Source organism: Culex pipiens, chromosome 3 (assembly GCF_016801865.2).
Source record: "Culex pipiens pallens isolate TS chromosome 3, TS_CPP_V2, whole genome shotgun sequence".
NCBI lineage: Eukaryota > Metazoa > Arthropoda > Insecta > Diptera > Culicidae > Culex > Culex pipiens.
The window spans coordinates 144,683,085-144,701,791 of record NC_068939.1 but is presented as its reverse complement, the minus strand read 5'-3'; the positions used below and the strand labels follow the sequence as shown (position 1 = coordinate 144,701,791).

Genomic DNA, 18,707 nt, shown 5'->3' with positions numbered 1-18,707 from the left:
TGATTCATATTTTAATTTGTTTAAAAAAAATAATCTCAAATTTAACAAATAATTGTTTATTAATTATATAATTTATATAATAAATTTCAGGTCATCATTGGCTTTGTGATATGGTCTTGCCTGTTGCTACAAATGGCTCCCGCCGAACCAGAGACCCAACCCAACCGCCAAGTCAACCTGGAAGACATTGAACGGGACAACCTCAACAGCGAGCGCCACCTGGCGTTCAAGAAGGAAGCGAAATCATACCAACCCCCACTGCAAGCATCCTCTTCCCAGAGTAGCAATCACTACGCGATCCAAATCGAGCACCACCCGGGTGGGGCCACCAGTCACGCCGGCATCAACTATGTCACGCCGATTCCATCGGGACCTGCTGGTATTACGTACGCTAAAATTCCGACCGGACCGGGCATTACCTACTCGAAACGTAAGTTTTTGATTTAGTTCCGGAATTTCGATCTCAATTTTCTAATACAAATTCCTGCTTTTTAGCTTTCACGGCCCAGTACAACGCACAGTACCAGCCTCAGTACCCGCAGAAGGTTCCGCAGGTGCATGAAGACCACTCGACCTACACGGTGCCATCGCGCCAGTCGTTGATCCAGCCGATCATCGGCGGAAGCGCTCCGGCCGCGAACCATCTGCTGACGCCCCAGCCGCAGTACGTGTACGTGCAGGCCCAGCCCCAGCAGGTTCACCAGTACGCGAACCACAACTTGGCCCAATCGCTGATGCATATTCTCCCACAGAACCAACAGTGAGTAAAGCTAAAGACCCGCAAAGTCGCTCAAAATCAAAGCATCACGAGTTGGTCGCAAAGCTCAAGCGTGAAATGTACACGTGATTTGGTTATGAACCTCAGAAACGGTTATTTCCCACAAAATGCTCCATCAAGATGCGTGCGACCTTTATGGAACTCAATTTCCTGCCCAGTTCGGATGAGAATAATGATGGGATTGAACCATCAATTCAAAACTAATTTCTGACACTTTTGCTTGATAAATTGCCACCGATGGCAATGGAATCACAAAAAAATATATATCTATGGAATATTAAAATTGATTTTTTTTTCTGCTTAATAATAACCAAAAATCTACACAGAAAAAAATATGTGAATTTACTCGACACGGAAAAATGAATCACATGTAAACTCAGTTGATGTAAACTTGAGATTCGACGTAAACGGTTGAATCACACGTAAAATCACGTTTTTACGTATAATTTGTTGCAAATTTACATCAAATTACATTTAAATTTAAATGTTTAATGACGTGCAAAAGTGTTAGATCATAAATGATGTAACATTCAGAAATATTTTTTTGTGTGTATGTTAAGCTTTTCTTGCCCATTTTCATCCCAATCATCCCAAATTATTTTTATAATACTATGCTAGATTTCATTTTAAGCAATTAACCGGCCGAAATCGTGTTTTTTTGTATTTTTTTTTGTTTTGGTTCAATTAGACCAAAAGAAGCCATTTTTTGTCGTTGGTTCATCCATACAATTTTGGCAGCTGTCCATACAAAATTGTACGAAAAAAATGGTCAAATTTGCAATCGAAAAGTGCTTAACAGATTTTCAAGATGAGCAGTTTTTAATTTTATTTTTTGTATTTTTTTAATCCGGCTGAAACTTTTATGGTGATTTCGGTATTCCAAAAGAAGCCATTTTGCATTATTAGTTTGTCCATATAATTTTCCATACAAATTTGGCAGCTGTTCATACAAAATGATACATGAAAAATCAAAAATCTGTATCTAGAGGGTGCCGATTCTCGAAATTTTCAATTTCTCGGGAATCGAGGGTTGAATTTGACCATTCCCCGTTTTTTTGACCATGTCAATAGTGGCAATAATTTTAAAAGAAAAGTAATAAATTTGTTCTTTTCTTTTCAATGAATTTACTAATAATCAATTCATACTTATCCATGAAACGTTAATTGAAGTATCCTTATTATTATTTGATTTGCTTTTATCTGCATGTAAAAGCTTATCTTGCGATCGTTGGATTAATGTATTGGCCGGATGTAAATTTTAACTTTTATATCAAGTTTTCATAGAAAAATATTGACCCTTGAAATCCACAAATTCGAAACATTTTTTTCTTACGGATGTTAACAAACTTTAATACTCTCCATGAGTACAATTTTTTTTATTTCATGCAATGAAACCGACGAAATGAAACAGGCAATTTGGTGGCAGTGTTTTGCAGCTCTGAATAAAATAGTCTCGAACTACATTGACTAGTGAAATAGCAAGAGAATGTCCAAACAAAGGACATCAAAATAAAAGGGTCGTCCGAAAAGATGCATTTGGCATGCTATTGACAAATTATCACAAAAGTGTTCCGAATTTGTGGGTGATCCGAATGTGTGGGATGACTGGATTCTTATAGCTTTACCTCAGTGAGGAAGGAGGGTCGGCAGCACTGCCATTTCAGTCGGTTGCAAGCGCGTCGCGGTCCGCGGAAATGTTGTTGATTTTTGGTGTTTTTTCAAGTGCTATCGTATTATTATTTGTTTTTGTTAAAGTTCAGACCGTATACGTGATGTACATAGTGGAATATTAGAGAAATACTCAGTGCTTGGACGGAATTTCGTGTGCCTAAATCCCAGTGCATTCGTCGGGAAACGAACTACGTCATCCAGCATTTTCTTTGCTTCTTTGTTTGGGATAAGATTCCGCTACTAACCACCAGAGAGCGCGCGCGTTTTTCGACAACGATGGTGCCAAACCAATTTCTTCAAAATCTGTACAAAGGAAGAAAAATCTGTAGCTATCTTTGCAGCTGCTCCTGTCGATTTCAAAAATCAAGCATGACTCCGGTGAGTTTGTTCCGTGTTAACGCCAGGTGCGCGGTAGATTCCTTCAACATGAATCATAATTCACGTGAATCGCGCATTTACAACATTATTTATTTCCTGTTAGATTATTTACATAGTTTTTCTTTAAAATAATTAATTTCTAGTTCTGTGGAAGGAGCGAAGATGCGTGGCCGTTTTTTTGTGTTTTCTTTTGTTTTATTTAAAATCGCGTCTTGTATGCATTCTATATTCGATAAATTCGCTACATATTTCATTAAAATGAGAGAGAATGAAATCGCATATTAACAACGGACGCGTTTAATTCAAGTGGTTTACATAGTTATATGCTCTTTTGGTCAGTTCAAGCTTTCCACAGCCGGTTGTCTAGGCTTGAACTGTTTGATTAAAATTTAAAACTAAACGGGAATTGTCTCGACAGCAACATCAGATGTTTGCCTTGAGAATAATAATCAAAGTCCAATGTAATTAAACGGGAATTGTCTCTACAGCAGCATCCGATTGCTTGCCTTGAGAATAAAACTATAGCCCTTAAACACACCATGCCAATGGTCGCAACGCTTGCTTAGAGCGTATCCTAGACCTTTTACCTTCCCAAAAACCGTCCAACTCCAAGCGAAACTTACTTGAGGATACCGTGGAGATTTTCCCTTAATACTCTGAAAAAAGTGGAGCATCAACACTTCCCGTCTTCCAAATCCCTTTCCTTGTCCCTGGTGCGCGGTGGAGATGGGAGCGGCCGGCAATGGACGGCTGTCATGGTGTTGAGAATCTGGTTCAGGTGGAGTTGGTTCTTTTCCCAGTTATCAATTCCTAGGCAACTTGGGCTTAGACAATCATCACTTAACATGGCGAAATCCAGTCTGCAATCCGCTAAAATCACCGTCTCCTAGCGAAGCGAAGCGAAGCGAAGCGAAGCGATCCGAATGTGTGGGATGACTGTATATCTACTTTTTGTTTTTTTTTTCTGAATCTTTAAATACTAAATTGTTTCTTGAGCTGTTCGGGACTCTGGGACTGAATGGGAATTTTAGTTTAAAATGTTTACGAATAGTATATAATTTCCCAAGATCGGGATTATTGCAACAATCGAATCGAACAACATTTTATGTTTTTTTAATGTTAACTGGAAATATTTATTGAAGAAATATTTATAGTTATCGGGAAGACACAAATGTTCACATTGGGCGGACAGTAACATTACAAAGATTGACAGAGTTTCTTTTCCCAAAATATAATTTTATATTAAGGTTGACGTGAAACACAAAATGACTTTATTGACAACAAACAGCGAAATTAACTTAGGGACTTGAAAAAGAATAATGATAATAAGAAGAAGAATAAAAAAACAGATTATGAGGATTGCTATACTCGAGAGAGGATAAGGAAATTGAACTTATTTTGAAAAAGCTTTACCCTCTTAGAAATAATAAATAAAAATAATATTTTGAAAGCTTCAGATTTCATTTCAGGGATGCTAAGTATACTTTGAGGTATATTTTGGGATCCTCATTTTTTGATTTCTCTAAATTATTGGAATTTAAAATTTATACTTTCTGAATAAGAAGATTAGAGAAGAATTGGTTTATTCGAACTTTAACATCGAGCATTGAATATTCAATGTTCTAAACAATTAACAATTTTCCAAAAAAAATCTGATTAGTTTATATAAGGCTGTTACAAATATTTTTAAAAGTTTTTGTTACCCCCCCCCCCCCCCTTCAAAATTGGCCCGAATAATTAGAGGGCAAAAAAATATTTTTACAATAAACTTCAAAATTTCAATGAAAATTCAAGGGCAACCTGCTGAAATCAAATTAAAATACATTCTCCTGCGTTAAAAACATTTTTAACATGTTTGGGGTTATTAAAAAATCTTAAGATTTTTTGAAAATTTTCGATGCAAAATCTTTTTTTTCGATACAATTTTTGTTTTTTGTCTGATCTTAGATTTTTTGAAAACTAATGATTGCAAAACAACTGAACTAGTGTAAAATGCATTTTAATACACTTTTTTTTCATTTAAATGTGAAGATTATGGCTTTTTATTTAAATTTTTATATTTTTTTATTTTTTTGCCCCCCCCCCTTGACCTCGGCCAGGGCCGAGGGACAAAAACTTTTTTAAATATTTGCATCGGCCTAATTTTGCTTCGAGTAGTGCGGTGCCTGTGTGGACGCTCAGTCCTGTTTTTTCGTGTTATTTTCCGTCTCTTTTATGTCGCTGTTCGAGTGCATGGTGTGATTGGTCATTATAATTAAATAATGGCATCAGTAGTGCGGTGCCTGTGTGGACGCTCAGTCCTGTTTTCTCGTGTTATTTTCCGTCTCTTTTATGTCGCTGTTCGAGTGCATGGGGTGATTGGTCATTATAATTAAATAATGGCATCAGTAGTGCGGTGCCTGTGTGGACGCTCAGTCCTGTTTTCTCGTGTTATTTTCCGTCTCTTTTATGTCGCTGTTCGAGTGCATGGGGTGATTGGTCATTATAATTAAATAATGGCATCAGTAGTGCGGTGCCTGTGTGGACGCTCAGTCCTGTTTTTTCGTGTTATTTTCCGTCTCTTTTATGTCGCTGTTCGAGTGCATGGGGTGATTGGTCATTATAATTAAATAATGGCATCAGTAGTGCGGTGCCTGTGTGGACGCTCAGTCCTGTTTTCTCGTGTTATTTTCCGTCTCTTTTATGTCGCTGTTCGAGTGCATGGGGTGATTGGTCATTATAATTAAATAATGGCATCAGTAGTGCGGTGCCTGTGTGGACGCTCAGTCCTGTTTTCTCGTGTTATTTTCCGTCTCTTTTATGTCGCTGTTCGAGTGCATGGGGTGATTGGTCATTATAATTAAATAATGGCATCAGTAGTGCGGTGCCTGTGTGGACGCTCAGTCCTGTTTTTTCGTGTTATTTTCCGTCTCTTTTATGTCGCTGTTCGAGTGCATGGGGTGATTGGTCATTATAATTAAATAATGGCATCAGTAGTGCGGTGCCTGTGTGGACGCTCAGTCCTGTTTTCTCGTGTTATTTTCCGTCTCTTTTATGTCGCTGTTCGAGTGCATGGGGTGATTGGTCATTATAATTAAATAATGGCATCAGTAGTGCGGTGCCTGTGTGGACGCTCAGTCCTGTTTTCTCGTGTTATTTTCCGTCTCTTTTATGTCGCTGTTCGAGTGCATGGGGTGATTGGTCATTATAATTAAATAATGGCATCAGTAGTGCGGTGCCTGTGTGGACGCTCAGTCCTGTTTTTTCGTGTTATTTTCCGTCTCTTTTATGTCGCTGTTCGAGTGCATGGGGTGATTGGTCATTATAATTAAATAATGGCATCAGTAGTGCGGTGCCTGTGTGGACGCTCAGTCCTGTTTTCTCGTGTTATTTTCCGTCTCTTTTATGTCGCTGTTCGAGTGCATGGGGTGATTGGTCATTATAATTAAATAATGGCATCAGTAGTGCGGTGCCTGTGTGGACGCTCAGTCCTGTTTTTTCGTGTTATTTTCCGTCTCTTTTATGTCGCTGTTCGAGTGCATGGGGTGATTGGTCATTATAATTAAATAATGGCATCAGTAGTGCGGTGCCTGTGTGGACGCTCAGTCCTGTTTTCTCGTGTTATTTTCCGTCTCTTTTATGTCGCTGTTCGAGTGCATGGGGTGATTGGTCATTATAATTAAATAATGGCATCAGTAGTGCGGTGCCTGTGTGGACGCTCAGTCCTGTTTTTTCGTGTTATTTTCCGTCTCTTTTATGTCGCTGTTCGAGTGCATGGGGTGATTGGTCATTATAATTAAATAATGGCATCAGTAGTGCGGTGCCTGTGTGGACGCTCAGTCCTGTTTTCTCGTGTTATTTTCCGTCTCTTTTATGTCGCTGTTCGAGTGCATGGGGTGATTGGTCATTATAATTAAATAATGGCATCAGTAGTGCGGTGCCTGTGTGGACGCTCAGTCCTGTTTTTTCGTGTTATTTTCCGTCTCTTTTATGTCGCTGTTCGAGTGCATGGGGTGATTGGTCATTATAATTAAATAATGGCATCAGTAGTGCGGTGCCTGTGTGGACGCTCAGTCCTGTTTTCTCGTGTTATTTTCCGTCTCTTTTATGTCGCTGTTCGAGTGCATGGGGTGATTGGTCATTATAATTAAATAATGGCATCAGTAGTGCGGTGCCTGTGTGGACGCTCAGTCCTGTTTTTTCGTGTTATTTTCCGTCTCTTTTATGTCGCTGTTCGAGTGCATGGGGTGATTGGTCATTATAATTAAATAATGGCATCAGTAGTGCGGTGCCTGTGTGGACGCTCAGTCCTGTTTTCTCGTGTTATTTTCCGTCTCTTTTATGTCGCTGTTCGAGTGCATGGGGTGATTGGTCATTATAATTAAATAATGGCATCAGTAGTGCGGTGCCTGTGTGGACGCTCAGTCCTGTTTTTTCGTGTTATTTTCCGTCTCTTTTATGTCGCTGTTCGAGTGCATGGGGTGATTGGTCATTATAATTAAATAATGGCATCAGTAGTGCGGTGCCTGTGTGGACGCTCAGTCCTGTTTTCTCGTGTTATTTTCCGTCTCTTTTATGTCGCTGTTCGAGTGCATGGGGTGATTGGTCATTATAATTAAATAATGGCATCAGTAGTGCGGTGCCTGTGTGGACGCTCAGTCCTGTTTTTTCGTGTTATTTTCCGTCTCTTTTATGTCGCTGTTCGAGTGCATGGGGTGATTGGTCATTATAATTAAATAATGGCATCAGTAGTGCGGTGCCTGTGTGGACGCTCAGTCCTGTTTTCTCGTGTTATTTTCCGTCTCTTTTATGTCGCTGTTCGAGTGCATGGGGTGATTGGTCATTATAATTAAATAATGGCATCAGTAGTGCGGTGCCTGTGTGGACGCTCAGTCCTGTTTTCTCGTGTTATTTTCCGTCTCTTTTATGTCGCTGTTCGAGTGCATGGGGTGATTGGTCATTATAATTAAATAATGGCATCAGTAGTGCGGTGCCTGTGTGGACGCTCAGTCCTGTTTTTTCGTGTTATTTTCCGTCTCTTTTATGTCGCTGTTCGAGTGCATGGGGTGATTGGTCATTATAATTAAATAATGGCATCAGTAGTGCGGTGCCTGTGTGGACGCTCAGTCCTGTTTTCTCGTGTTATTTTCCGTCTCTTTTATGTCGCTGTTCGAGTGCATGGGGTGATTGGTCATTATAATTAAATAATGGCATCAGTAGTGCGGTGCCTGTGTGGACGCTCAGTCCTGTTTTTTCGTGTTATTTTCCGTCTCTTTTATGTCGCTGTTCGAGTGCATGGGGTGATTGGTCATTATAATTAAATAATGGCATCAGTAGTGCGGTGCCTGTGTGGACGCTCAGTCCTGTTTTCTCGTGTTATTTTCCGTCTCTTTTATGTCGCTGTTCGAGTGCATGGGGTGATTGGTCATTATAATTAAATAATGGCATCAGTAGTGCGGTGCCTGTGTGGACGCTCAGTCCTGTTTTCTCGTGTTATTTTCCGTCTCTTTTATGTCGCTGTTCGAGTGCATGGGGTGATTGGTCATTATAATTAAATAATGGCATCAGTAGTGCGGTGCCTGTGTGGACGCTCAGTCCTGTTTTCTCGTGTTATTTTCCGTCTCTTTTATGTCGCTGTTCGAGTGCATGGGGTGATTGGTCATTATAATTAAATAATGGCATCAGTAGTGCGGTGCCTGTGTGGACGCTCAGTCCTGTTTTCTCGTGTTATTTTCCGTCTCTTTTATGTCGCTGTTCGAGTGCATGGGGTGATTGGTCATTATAATTAAATAATGGCATCAGTAGTGCGGTGCCTGTGTGGACGCTCAGTCCTGTTTTTTCGTGTTATTTTCCGTCTCTTTTATGTCGCTGTTCGAGTGCATGGGGTGATTGGTCATTATAATTAAATAATGGCATCAGTAGTGCGGTGCCTGTGTGGACGCTCAGTCCTGTTTTCTCGTGTTATTTTCCGTCTCTTTTATGTCGCTGTTCGAGTGCATGGGGTGATTGGTCATTATAATTAAATAATGGCATCAGTAGTGCGGTGCCTGTGTGGACGCTCAGTCCTGTTTTCTCGTGTTATTTTCCGTCTCTTTTATGTCGCTGTTCGAGTGCATGGGGTGATTGGTCATTATAATTAAATAATGGCATCAGTAGTGCGGTGCCTGTGTGGACGCTCAGTCCTGTTTTTTCGTGTTATTTTCCGTCTCTTTTATGTCGCTGTTCGAGTGCATGGGGTGATTGGTCATTATAATTAAATAATGGCATCAGTAGTGCGGTGCCTGTGTGGACGCTCAGTCCTGTTTTCTCGTGTTATTTTCCGTCTCTTTTATGTCGCTGTTCGAGTGCATGGGGTGATTGGTCATTATAATTAAATAATGGCATCAGTAGTGCGGTGCCTGTGTGGACGCTCAGTCCTGTTTTCTCGTGTTATTTTCCGTCTCTTTTATGTCGCTGTTCGAGTGCATGGGGTGATTGGTCATTATAATTAAATAATGGCATCAGTAGTGCGGTGCCTGTGTGGACGCTCAGTCCTGTTTTCTCGTGTTATTTTCCGTCTCTTTTATGTCGCTGTTCGAGTGCATGGGGTGATTGGTCATTATAATTAAATAATGGCATCAGTAGTGCGGTGCCTGTGTGGACGCTCAGTCCTGTTTTTTCGTGTTATTTTCCGTCTCTTTTATGTCGCTGTTCGAGTGCATGGGGTGATTGGTCATTATAATTAAATAATGGCATCAGTAGTGCGGTGCCTGTGTAGACGCTCAGTCCTGTTTTCTCGTGTTATTTTCCGTATCTTTTATGTCGCTGTTCGAGTGCATGGGGTGATTGGTCATTATAATTAAATAATGGCATCAGTAGTGCGGTGCCTGTGTGGACGCTCAGTCCTGTTTTTTCGTGTTATTTTCCGTCTCTTTTATGTCGCTGTTCGAGTGCATGGGGTGATTGGTCATTATAATTAAATAATGGCATCAGTAGTGCGGTGCCTGTGTGGACGCTCAGTCCTGTTTTCTCGTGTTATTTTCCGTCTCTTTTATGTCGCTGTTCGAGTGCATGGGGTGATTGGTCATTATAATTAAATAATGGCATCAGTAGTGCGGTGCCTGTGTGGACGCTCAGTCCTGTTTTTTCGTGTTATTTTCCGTCTCTTTTATGTCGCTGTTCGAGTGCATGGGGTGATTGGTCATTATAATTAAATAATGGCATCAGTAGTGCGGTGCCTGTGTGGACGCTCAGTCCTGTTTTCTCGTGTTATTTTCCGTCTCTTTTATGTCGCTGTTCGAGTGCATGGGGTGATTGGTCATTATAATTAAATAATGGCATCAGTAGTGCGGTGCCTGTGTGGACGCTCAGTCCTGTTTTTTCGTGTTATTTTCCGTCTCTTTTATGTCGCTGTTCGAGTGCATGGGGTGATTGGTCATTATAATTAAATAATGGCATCAGTAGTGCGGTGCCTGTGTGGACGCTCAGTCCTGTTTTCTCGTGTTATTTTCCGTCTCTTTTATGTCGCTGTTCGAGTGCATGGGGTGATTGGTCATTATAATTAAATAATGGCATCAGTAGTGCGGTGCCTGTGTGGACGCTCAGTCCTGTTTTCTCGTGTTATTTTCCGTCTCTTTTATGTCGCTGTTCGAGTGCATGGGGTGATTGGTCATTATAATTAAATAATGGCATCAGTAGTGCGGTGCCTGTGTGGACGCTCAGTCCTGTTTTCTCGTGTTATTTTCCGTCTCTTTTATGTCGCTGTTCGAGTGCATGGGGTGATTGGTCATTATAATTAAATAATGGCATCAGTAGTGCGGTGCCTGTGTGGACGCTCAGTCCTGTTTTTTCGTGTTATTTTCCGTCTCTTTTATGTCGCTGTTCGAGTGCATGGGGTGATTGGTCATTATAATTAAATAATGGCATCAGTAGTGCGGTGCCTGTGTGGACGCTCAGTCCTGTTTTCTCGTGTTATTTTCCGTCTCTTTTATGTCGCTGTTCGAGTGCATGGGGTGATTGGTCATTATAATTAAATAATGGCATCAGTAGTGCGGTGCCTGTGTGGACGCTCAGTCCTGTTTTCTCGTGTTATTTTCCGTCTCTTTTATGTCGCTGTTCGAGTGCATGGGGTGATTGGTCATTATAATTAAATAATGGCATCAGTAGTGCGGTGCCTGTGTGGACGCTCAGTCCTGTTTTCTCGTGTTATTTTCCGTCTCTTTTATGTCGCTGTTCGAGTGCATGGGGTGATTGGTCATTATAATTAAATAATGGCATCAGTAGTGCGGTGCCTGTGTGGACGCTCAGTCCTGTTTTCTCGTGTTATTTTCCGTCTCTTTTATGTCGCTGTTCGAGTGCATGGGGTGATTGGTCATTATAATTAAATAATGGCATCAGTAGTGCGGTGCCTGTGTGGACGCGCAGTCCTGTTTTTTCGTGTTATTTTCCATCTCTTTTGTGTCGCTATTTGTGTACATGGGGTGATTGGATTTCTTCTGATTCGTGTTGTTTTCATCTCTTTTGTGTCGTTGTTTGTGTGCATGGGGTGATTGGTCTTCTTCTTCTTCTTTTTTCTTTATTTTTAGTTCGCGCGTTCGTTGGCCAATGAGTTTATTTTTGTCCTCTTTACATAGTTTTCGATAGAAACGATCCGAATTCTTTTTTTTTCGAGACAAGCAAGTCGTATTGCTAGATTAAGTCCTTTCTATATCATCGATGATCGGAAGGCACGCCGACGAATATGTTTTAAGGCTTATGATATAAAATCATTTCAATGAATAAAGCCCTTCTTACATCACCGTTGATCAGAAGGCACGCCGACGAAGAATTTCTGGAGGATCGCGGTCGAATTAATACTATATTTAAAATTCTAGATAGCTATCTTTCGGATTCGATTGTGAGTAGCGGGACTTCGCGGTTACTATGCAACGTATTTTTTGGAGTCTTTTTATATTTTAAATTTATAAGTCCTTCTTTTATCATCGTTGATAGGAAGGCACGCCGCCGGTTAAGTTCGTTTAAGTTATTGTTTTAAATTAATTACAATCGGTTACGTGGTGTCCTGTTTTCTTTTCGTTTATATTCGTTGATCGTAATAATTTATTCCAACTGGCAGCTTTAGTATTAACTCATCTACTATTTTTGACATTTGCTCGCGTTATCTTAATTGTACCAACAGTAAAAATATACTGATAAGTCCAGCCCATAGCACTACCGCTCGGTTGGCACGCGTTCGATTAAAACAAACTTTTTAAATAATCAATTATTTATCTTTCCGCAGCCGGCTGCCTAAGATTTAAAATTTCAACCGATAAACAAAATGCTCATGGTCACATCACTGCCACTCGTGAATCCTGACCTCATACCCATCTACTAACCCCCTCAAAACTCATGTGATACTTTGTCGGAGAAGCAGTCGATTGGGCGGTCTCTATCACTCAAGTATCGGACTAACATTCCCATCCACTTCCCCGTGACCCTACCACTGGTCGTGGCCGGCGCCGGTATTGATCAGCATGATAGGGGCCTTTGAGAAGTTGCGAAGCGAGGAAAGATAGCACCCACTTATCTTCCACGGCTCGTGGATGTAACTTCTGGAGGTCCTGGTCAATAACGGAGTAGCAACTGCGGGTGGGCACCTATGCTTATGCTTATGCTTATGCTTATTTGCATCGGCCTAATTTTGCTTCGATATTTATAAGTTTAAAATATCCCGGGAGTCTCGACCGAATTTCTCGGGAATCGAGAGGTCCAAAAATGGTCGATTTCCCGGGAATTCCTGCTCTTTCCTCTCTCCTGCTCTGTATCTTTTGGAGGTATTTTTTGATCGATTTGGTGTCTTCGGCAAAGTTGTAGGTATGGATAAGGACTACACTGAAAAAAAAAAATATACACGGGTAATTCTCTACCAACTCACACGAAATCGGGAAAAGTTGCCCCGACCCCTCTTCGATTTGCGTGAAACTTTGTCCTAAGGGGTAACTTTTGTCCCTGATCACGAAACCGAGGTCCGTTTTTTGATATCTCGTGACGGAGGGGCGGTACGACCCCTTCCATTTTTGAACATGCGAAAAATGAGGTGTTTTTCAATAATTTGCAGCCTGAAACGGTGATGAGATAGAAATTTGGTGTCAAAGGGACTTTTATGTAAAATTAGACGCCCGATTTGATGGCGTACTCAGAATTCCGAAAAAACGTATTTTTCATCGAAAAAAACACTAAAAAAGTTTTAAAAATTCTCCCATTTTCCGTTACTCGACTGTAAAAAATTTTGGAACATGTCATTTTATGGGAAATTTAATGTACTTTTCGAATCTACATTGTCCCAGAAGGGTCATTTTTTCATTTAGAACAAAATTTTTCATTTTAAAATTTCGTGTTTTTTCTAACTTTGCAGGGTTATTTTTTAGAGTGTAACAATGTTTTACAAAGTTGTAGAGCAGACAATTACAAAAATTTTGATATATAGACATAAGGGGTTTGCTAATAAACATTACGAGTTATCGCGATTTTACGAAAAAAAGTTTTGAAAAAGTTACTTTTTGCGTTTCTCTTTGTTTCGTCGTCCGTGTCTGTCGCGGGTGACCATGAACGGCCATGATCGATGACGACCAACTTTTTCAAAACTTTTTTTCGTAGAATCGCGATAACTCGTGATGTTTATTAGCAAACCCCTTATATCTATATATCAAAATTTTTGTAATTGTCTGCTCTACAACTTTGTAGAACATTGTTACACTCTAAAAAATAACCCTGCAAAGTTAGAAAAAACACGAAATTTTAAAATGAAAAATTTTGTTCTAAATGAAAAAATGACCCTTCTGGGACAATGTAGATTCGAAAAGTACATTAAATTTCCCATAAAATGACATGTTCCAAAATTTTTTACAGTCGAGTAACGGAAAATGGGAGAATTTTTAAAACTTTTTTAGTGTTTTTTTCGATAAAAAATACGTTTTTTCGGAATTCTGAGTACGCCATCAAATCGGGCGTCTAATTTTACATAAAAGTCCCTTTGACACCAAATTTCTATCTCATCACCGTTTCAGGCTGCAAATTATTGAAAAACACCTCTTTTTTCACATGTTCAAAAATGGAAGGCGTCGTACCGCCCCTCCGTCACGAGATATCAAAAAACGGACCTCGGATTCGTTTTCAGGGACAAAAGTTACCCCTTAGGACAAAGTTTCACGCAAATCGAAGAGGGGTCGGGGCAACTGCTGTGTGAGTTGGCGGAGAATTACCCACACCGTAAATAAAATTGGTGTTTTTAATTTTACTTTTTATCACTGAAACTTGATTTGCAAAAAATCAAAAAAAAAATATTTTTTTTAATATGTTTTAGAGGACATCAAATACCATTTTTTGAGAAATTTCCAGGCTGTGCAAAATTTTTTTGAACAAGTTATGAATTTTTGGATTAATACTGATTTTTTTCAAAAAATTGAAATATTGGTCGCCAAAATTTTTTAACTTCATTTTTCGATGTAAATTCTTACTTGCAATCAAAAAGTAATTTAATTTTGATAAAGTGCACCGTTTTCAAGTTATAGCCATTTTTAGGTAACTTTTTTGAAAATAGTCGCAGTTTTACATTTTTTTATATTAGTTCACATGTTTGCCAACTTTTGAAAAAAATATTTTGAAAAGCTGCAAAAATTCTCTATATTTTGCTTTTTAGAACTTGGTTGATACGACCTTTAGTTGCTGAGATATTTCCATGCAAAGGTTTAAAAAGTAGGAAAATTGATGTTTTCGAAGTCCCTTCCAAACAAACCACCATTTTCTAACGTCGATATCTCAGCAACTAATGGTCCGATTTACAAAGTTAAAAAATGAAACATTCGTGAAATTTTCCCATCTTATCGAAAACAATATTTTCAAAATTTTCAAATCAAGACTCACATTTCAAAAGGGCCAAACATTCAATATCACGCACCCGCAATCTCGCTAATATTAAGGATTTATGCACTCAATTCCGGTTTGCTATGGAATGAAGCATTATCAAAATCTAACCGCTATAATAGAAACCTTAAATAACAATCTCCCTCAAAAAATAATTAAAATTGAAAAGTTGCTTCCTTACTAATTATGTCTGATATTTACTATTATTCAAACCTATAAAATCTAACGCAACTGATGTGACAAATGAGGGACCGAATTAACCATTGCAATAACCCTTACTCAATTTGTAACCATAAAGTCTAAATCGTACCATGCGGTGTTTCTGATTCTGATTAACGATTTCCTTGGTGTTGGCGACGGTGTCATCAATTAGATTGCATATTGCATAGCCATCAAACCAAGGATCGTTACGAGATTAGTCGAAAAAAATAGAACTGGTAATTTGTAGCAAAATTAATTTCACCTTCTGTTATTAAATTAAACATTTTAAATAAATTTTTTGAGATGCTAAAATGTAACTGTGTCATAGGCAACATTCACTTAAGTGTATATTGAATGAAATATACACAAATATCTTAACATACACGGAGAAAAAAGAGTTCCCAAAATGGTGAACAAGTGTTCATGAAAATGGGAAACTCGAACAAAGTGTTCAAATCCCACACAGAAAAAAAAATCATGGTAATATTACATCTGGGAAGAGGTACATCTTTTATGTCAGAAAAAAGGTGTAATTTTACCTCTGGAAATGGGTAATTTTACCACTTTTCTGGTGTAATGTCAATTTTTCGGTCTAAATTGAGGTAAAATTACATCATTAAAGAGGTAATATTCAACCTTCCAAAATTACAGCTTCCAAATTTACATTATTTTTTTCTGTGCAGGGTACGATTTTGAAAAACGTACCATGAAATTTGAACACATTGTTCGTGGTTCCCATTTTCATGAACGCTTGTTCACGATTTTGGGAACTCTGTTTTCTCCGTGTTGTGTTATTGATAACCTTCAATCAAAATAGTAACTTTCAATCAAAATAGTGGAAACGAAACATCATCAAGATCCACCGAAATACTGCGCGCTCTCAACACACAATTAAGTTTACGATGGTTGTTGGAAGTAATTGATCATCATAAACGCCACACAACCGAAGCAATAGGCAACGATGAATAAATCATCTTCGAGTTGCCATAAACATTTGACACGCACCTCTTCCTAGGCATTTAATTCCTGCTGAAACTGTACAAAAATTACCTATTTTACAATTATTGGTCAACTCGATCTGACGACGTGACAAAATAATTGTACTGCGCGCTGTTCCGAAACTTTCCAAACAATTAATTCTCAACCTTTATTGCGCACATTTCTTTTCAAACGTTTTCATTAAATCATGGTTGCCTGCATAGAAAAAAAAAAACTAAACAGACAAACTGAGGGTAAATACTATCCTGCAAATACAAAAAAAAACATTACACCTTAAGGTGACGTGCTCTAGTTGCGGCGAATAAAGATGCCACCGAGCCGAAAGGTTTAACGCGACGATAATCATCATTACCGTGCCACGCCAATTTGAATGACATTCTCGCCGGTAGGTGCGACACACTGACTGTTGCTTCACTGTTTTCCGCTGCTGTTTGGGAAATTGCTACCCACCTCAGTTGGGTAAACCGGTGTGCTTAGGCGTGAGTGTCGATTTATAAAATTTTGATAAAAATAGTAGTTTTTTCAAACACATCATATTTAACTTAATTCATATTGAAATGTTATTCCCAAAATTAGAGAAAACTTCTTTTTCAAACTTTCTTTCTTAAAATCTACGATTTTTTCCATGTTTTGTGAGTGAAGTTAAACTAAATCGAAAAGGATTTTAAGCGGTCTGTAAAACAATTTCATACAAAAAAACATGAAACAAAAATAACCCGTTAAGGTCATCGCAAATATTTTCACAACGCAAATGTATACTGTTGCTGTTGCTGGCCCGATGTTCGCGGCGCTTGCGCCAGATCCCACCAGAAATTGCACGATGTCAAAATAAGTAAGCAGATGAGCTTTTAGGTCCGCAAAACTTCTCTCGGCCGAGCATGCCAGACAATTTTGACGAGACGTCCGAGATGGGGGCAATCTTGCTGCTGCTACCGTGGATTATGATGTTGATGATGATGATGGATAAAGAGTAATTTGTGCAGCCAATATTGGCACATACACATTGAGAGGTTGTTGAACACATGAGCACTTACAGATATTCAGACAGATTGTTTGCAAAAAAATAAACATAATTTCAGTTCATTTCAATTTTATTAATGGTCAAAAATACATTTTTGTAACTCCATTGTAAATCTACATTTTTTTCTGACATTCTAGAATCATGAAACATCCTGCATTTTTTTAATCAAAAATTACTGAAAACCCAAAGTAATACTTTGCGATACAAGGGCAAAAAAGTTCCACTTTTCTGTTGTAGAGATTCAGATTCCTTTCCGTGAATTCTAATTCTAACGCTACGTCTATTTTTCTAAGATAAGTAATTATAGATAAGTCATCACAGCATGAAATCTGTATAAACTTAGAAATAAAACTGAGCTGTTATAAGTTCTCGCTTATATTTTCAAATGGTCCTATTTACATAGGAAACGCATAGCACATTGGTTGTTTTGTAGTGCAGCAAATTCATTTGAAAAGAGCCAAAACCGAAAAAAAGTTCTCGGATCGGGCTGAAAATTTTTCTGGGGGTTTCTTGGCCAAAATAATTAGACCTAGGGTGGTTCGAAAAATGGCAATTTTCGTAATTTTCGCAAAAAAACATTTTTTTTAAATCATATCTCCGCGTCATTTCATCCGATTTAAGCTGTCATAGACGCAAAAGAAAGGTGATTAGCTATTTGAGAAAAATAGTAAGAAGTTTCAAAAATCTAGCATTTGAAAAATTCGTATGAAAACTTAAAATGGCATTTTGACCATAGAACCTATGTCTGAAAATATTTTTATCGGATTCCTCGGAAAATTTTACAAATCATTTAAAAAAATTGGCGATGTCAAACCGTACTTTTCGAGATATGATTTTTTTGAAAATAAAACTGAGTTTTTCGACGGGCCACGCGCAAAAACGGAAAAATGACGAAATCGGCAAAAAATCAACTTTTCTCTCTAAAACTGCGATGACTTCAAAATTTAAGTGATGACCTATACATTTTCGTAATTAAAATACGCAACTTTTGGTGCCCTTTCGGTTCACCCTAGCACGATGTAGGTTACCCTAAAGGCCAAACAAAAAAATAAGGGTCCAATTATTTTGGCCAAGGAACTCCCAGAAAAATTTTGAGCCGGATCGGAGAACTTTTTTCGGTTTAGGCTCTTTTCAAATGGAATTGCTGAGTGTTTAGTAGTTGAGAAACTCTTTACACAGTAAAAAATAGTGTAAATTTTTAAGGTGTATGTGGTGTATTTTACGATGTAATTAAACCTATGCATTAGGGTGGTCCAAACTCAGGCTTCCTCAGGCCTACCCCCTGGAAATATTGGCCCATCACTAGGCTATATTTACTTGGTCAGAATGAGTTCAAATTTGGAATTTAGCCTAGTAATGGGCCAATATTTGATTTCAAAAAAATTCTGGCAGTTCCTAGGCCAAAACAATAAGAGCCATTTTTTTGTTTGGCCGCTAGGGTGGTCCCAATAGTTTGCATTTTCGTCAATTTTCGCAAAAACTACATTTTTCAAAAATCATAACTACGCGCCATTTCAACTGATTTTAACTGTCTTGGACGCAAATGAAAGTTTTTGAATGAACAGGTCGAATGAAACTTTAAAATCACGGTGTTTGGACCAAAAAAGGCCCAAGTCTGAAAATATTTATGTCAAGGGTGGAACAACTTAACCTTGACCAAGTGCGTTCAAATTTTCAGACTAGCTTTTGGGACCATAGTGCTTGAACATTTTTCATATAATTGATCCATACGGGCGGGACGATTAGTTAGATTGTAAAGTTCAAATATCGCGATCGTCTTTCTCGTTAGTCAGTCGG

The 18,707-nt window shown here is 38.7% G+C and overlaps 1 protein-coding gene across 1 annotated transcript in view; it reads left to right on the top strand.

Moving 5' to 3' along the window:
• LOC120417124 (uncharacterized) overlaps positions 1 to 18,707 on the top strand; it is a 70,356-nt gene that overhangs the window by 34,270 nt on the left and 17,379 nt on the right. The window contains exons 3-4 of the mRNA XM_039579101.2: positions 91 to 430; positions 496 to 760. Of these exons, the coding sequence (XP_039435035.1) occupies positions 91 to 430; positions 496 to 760 (605 nt within the window). The remainder of the gene's footprint in view (positions 1 to 90; positions 431 to 495; positions 761 to 18,707) is intronic.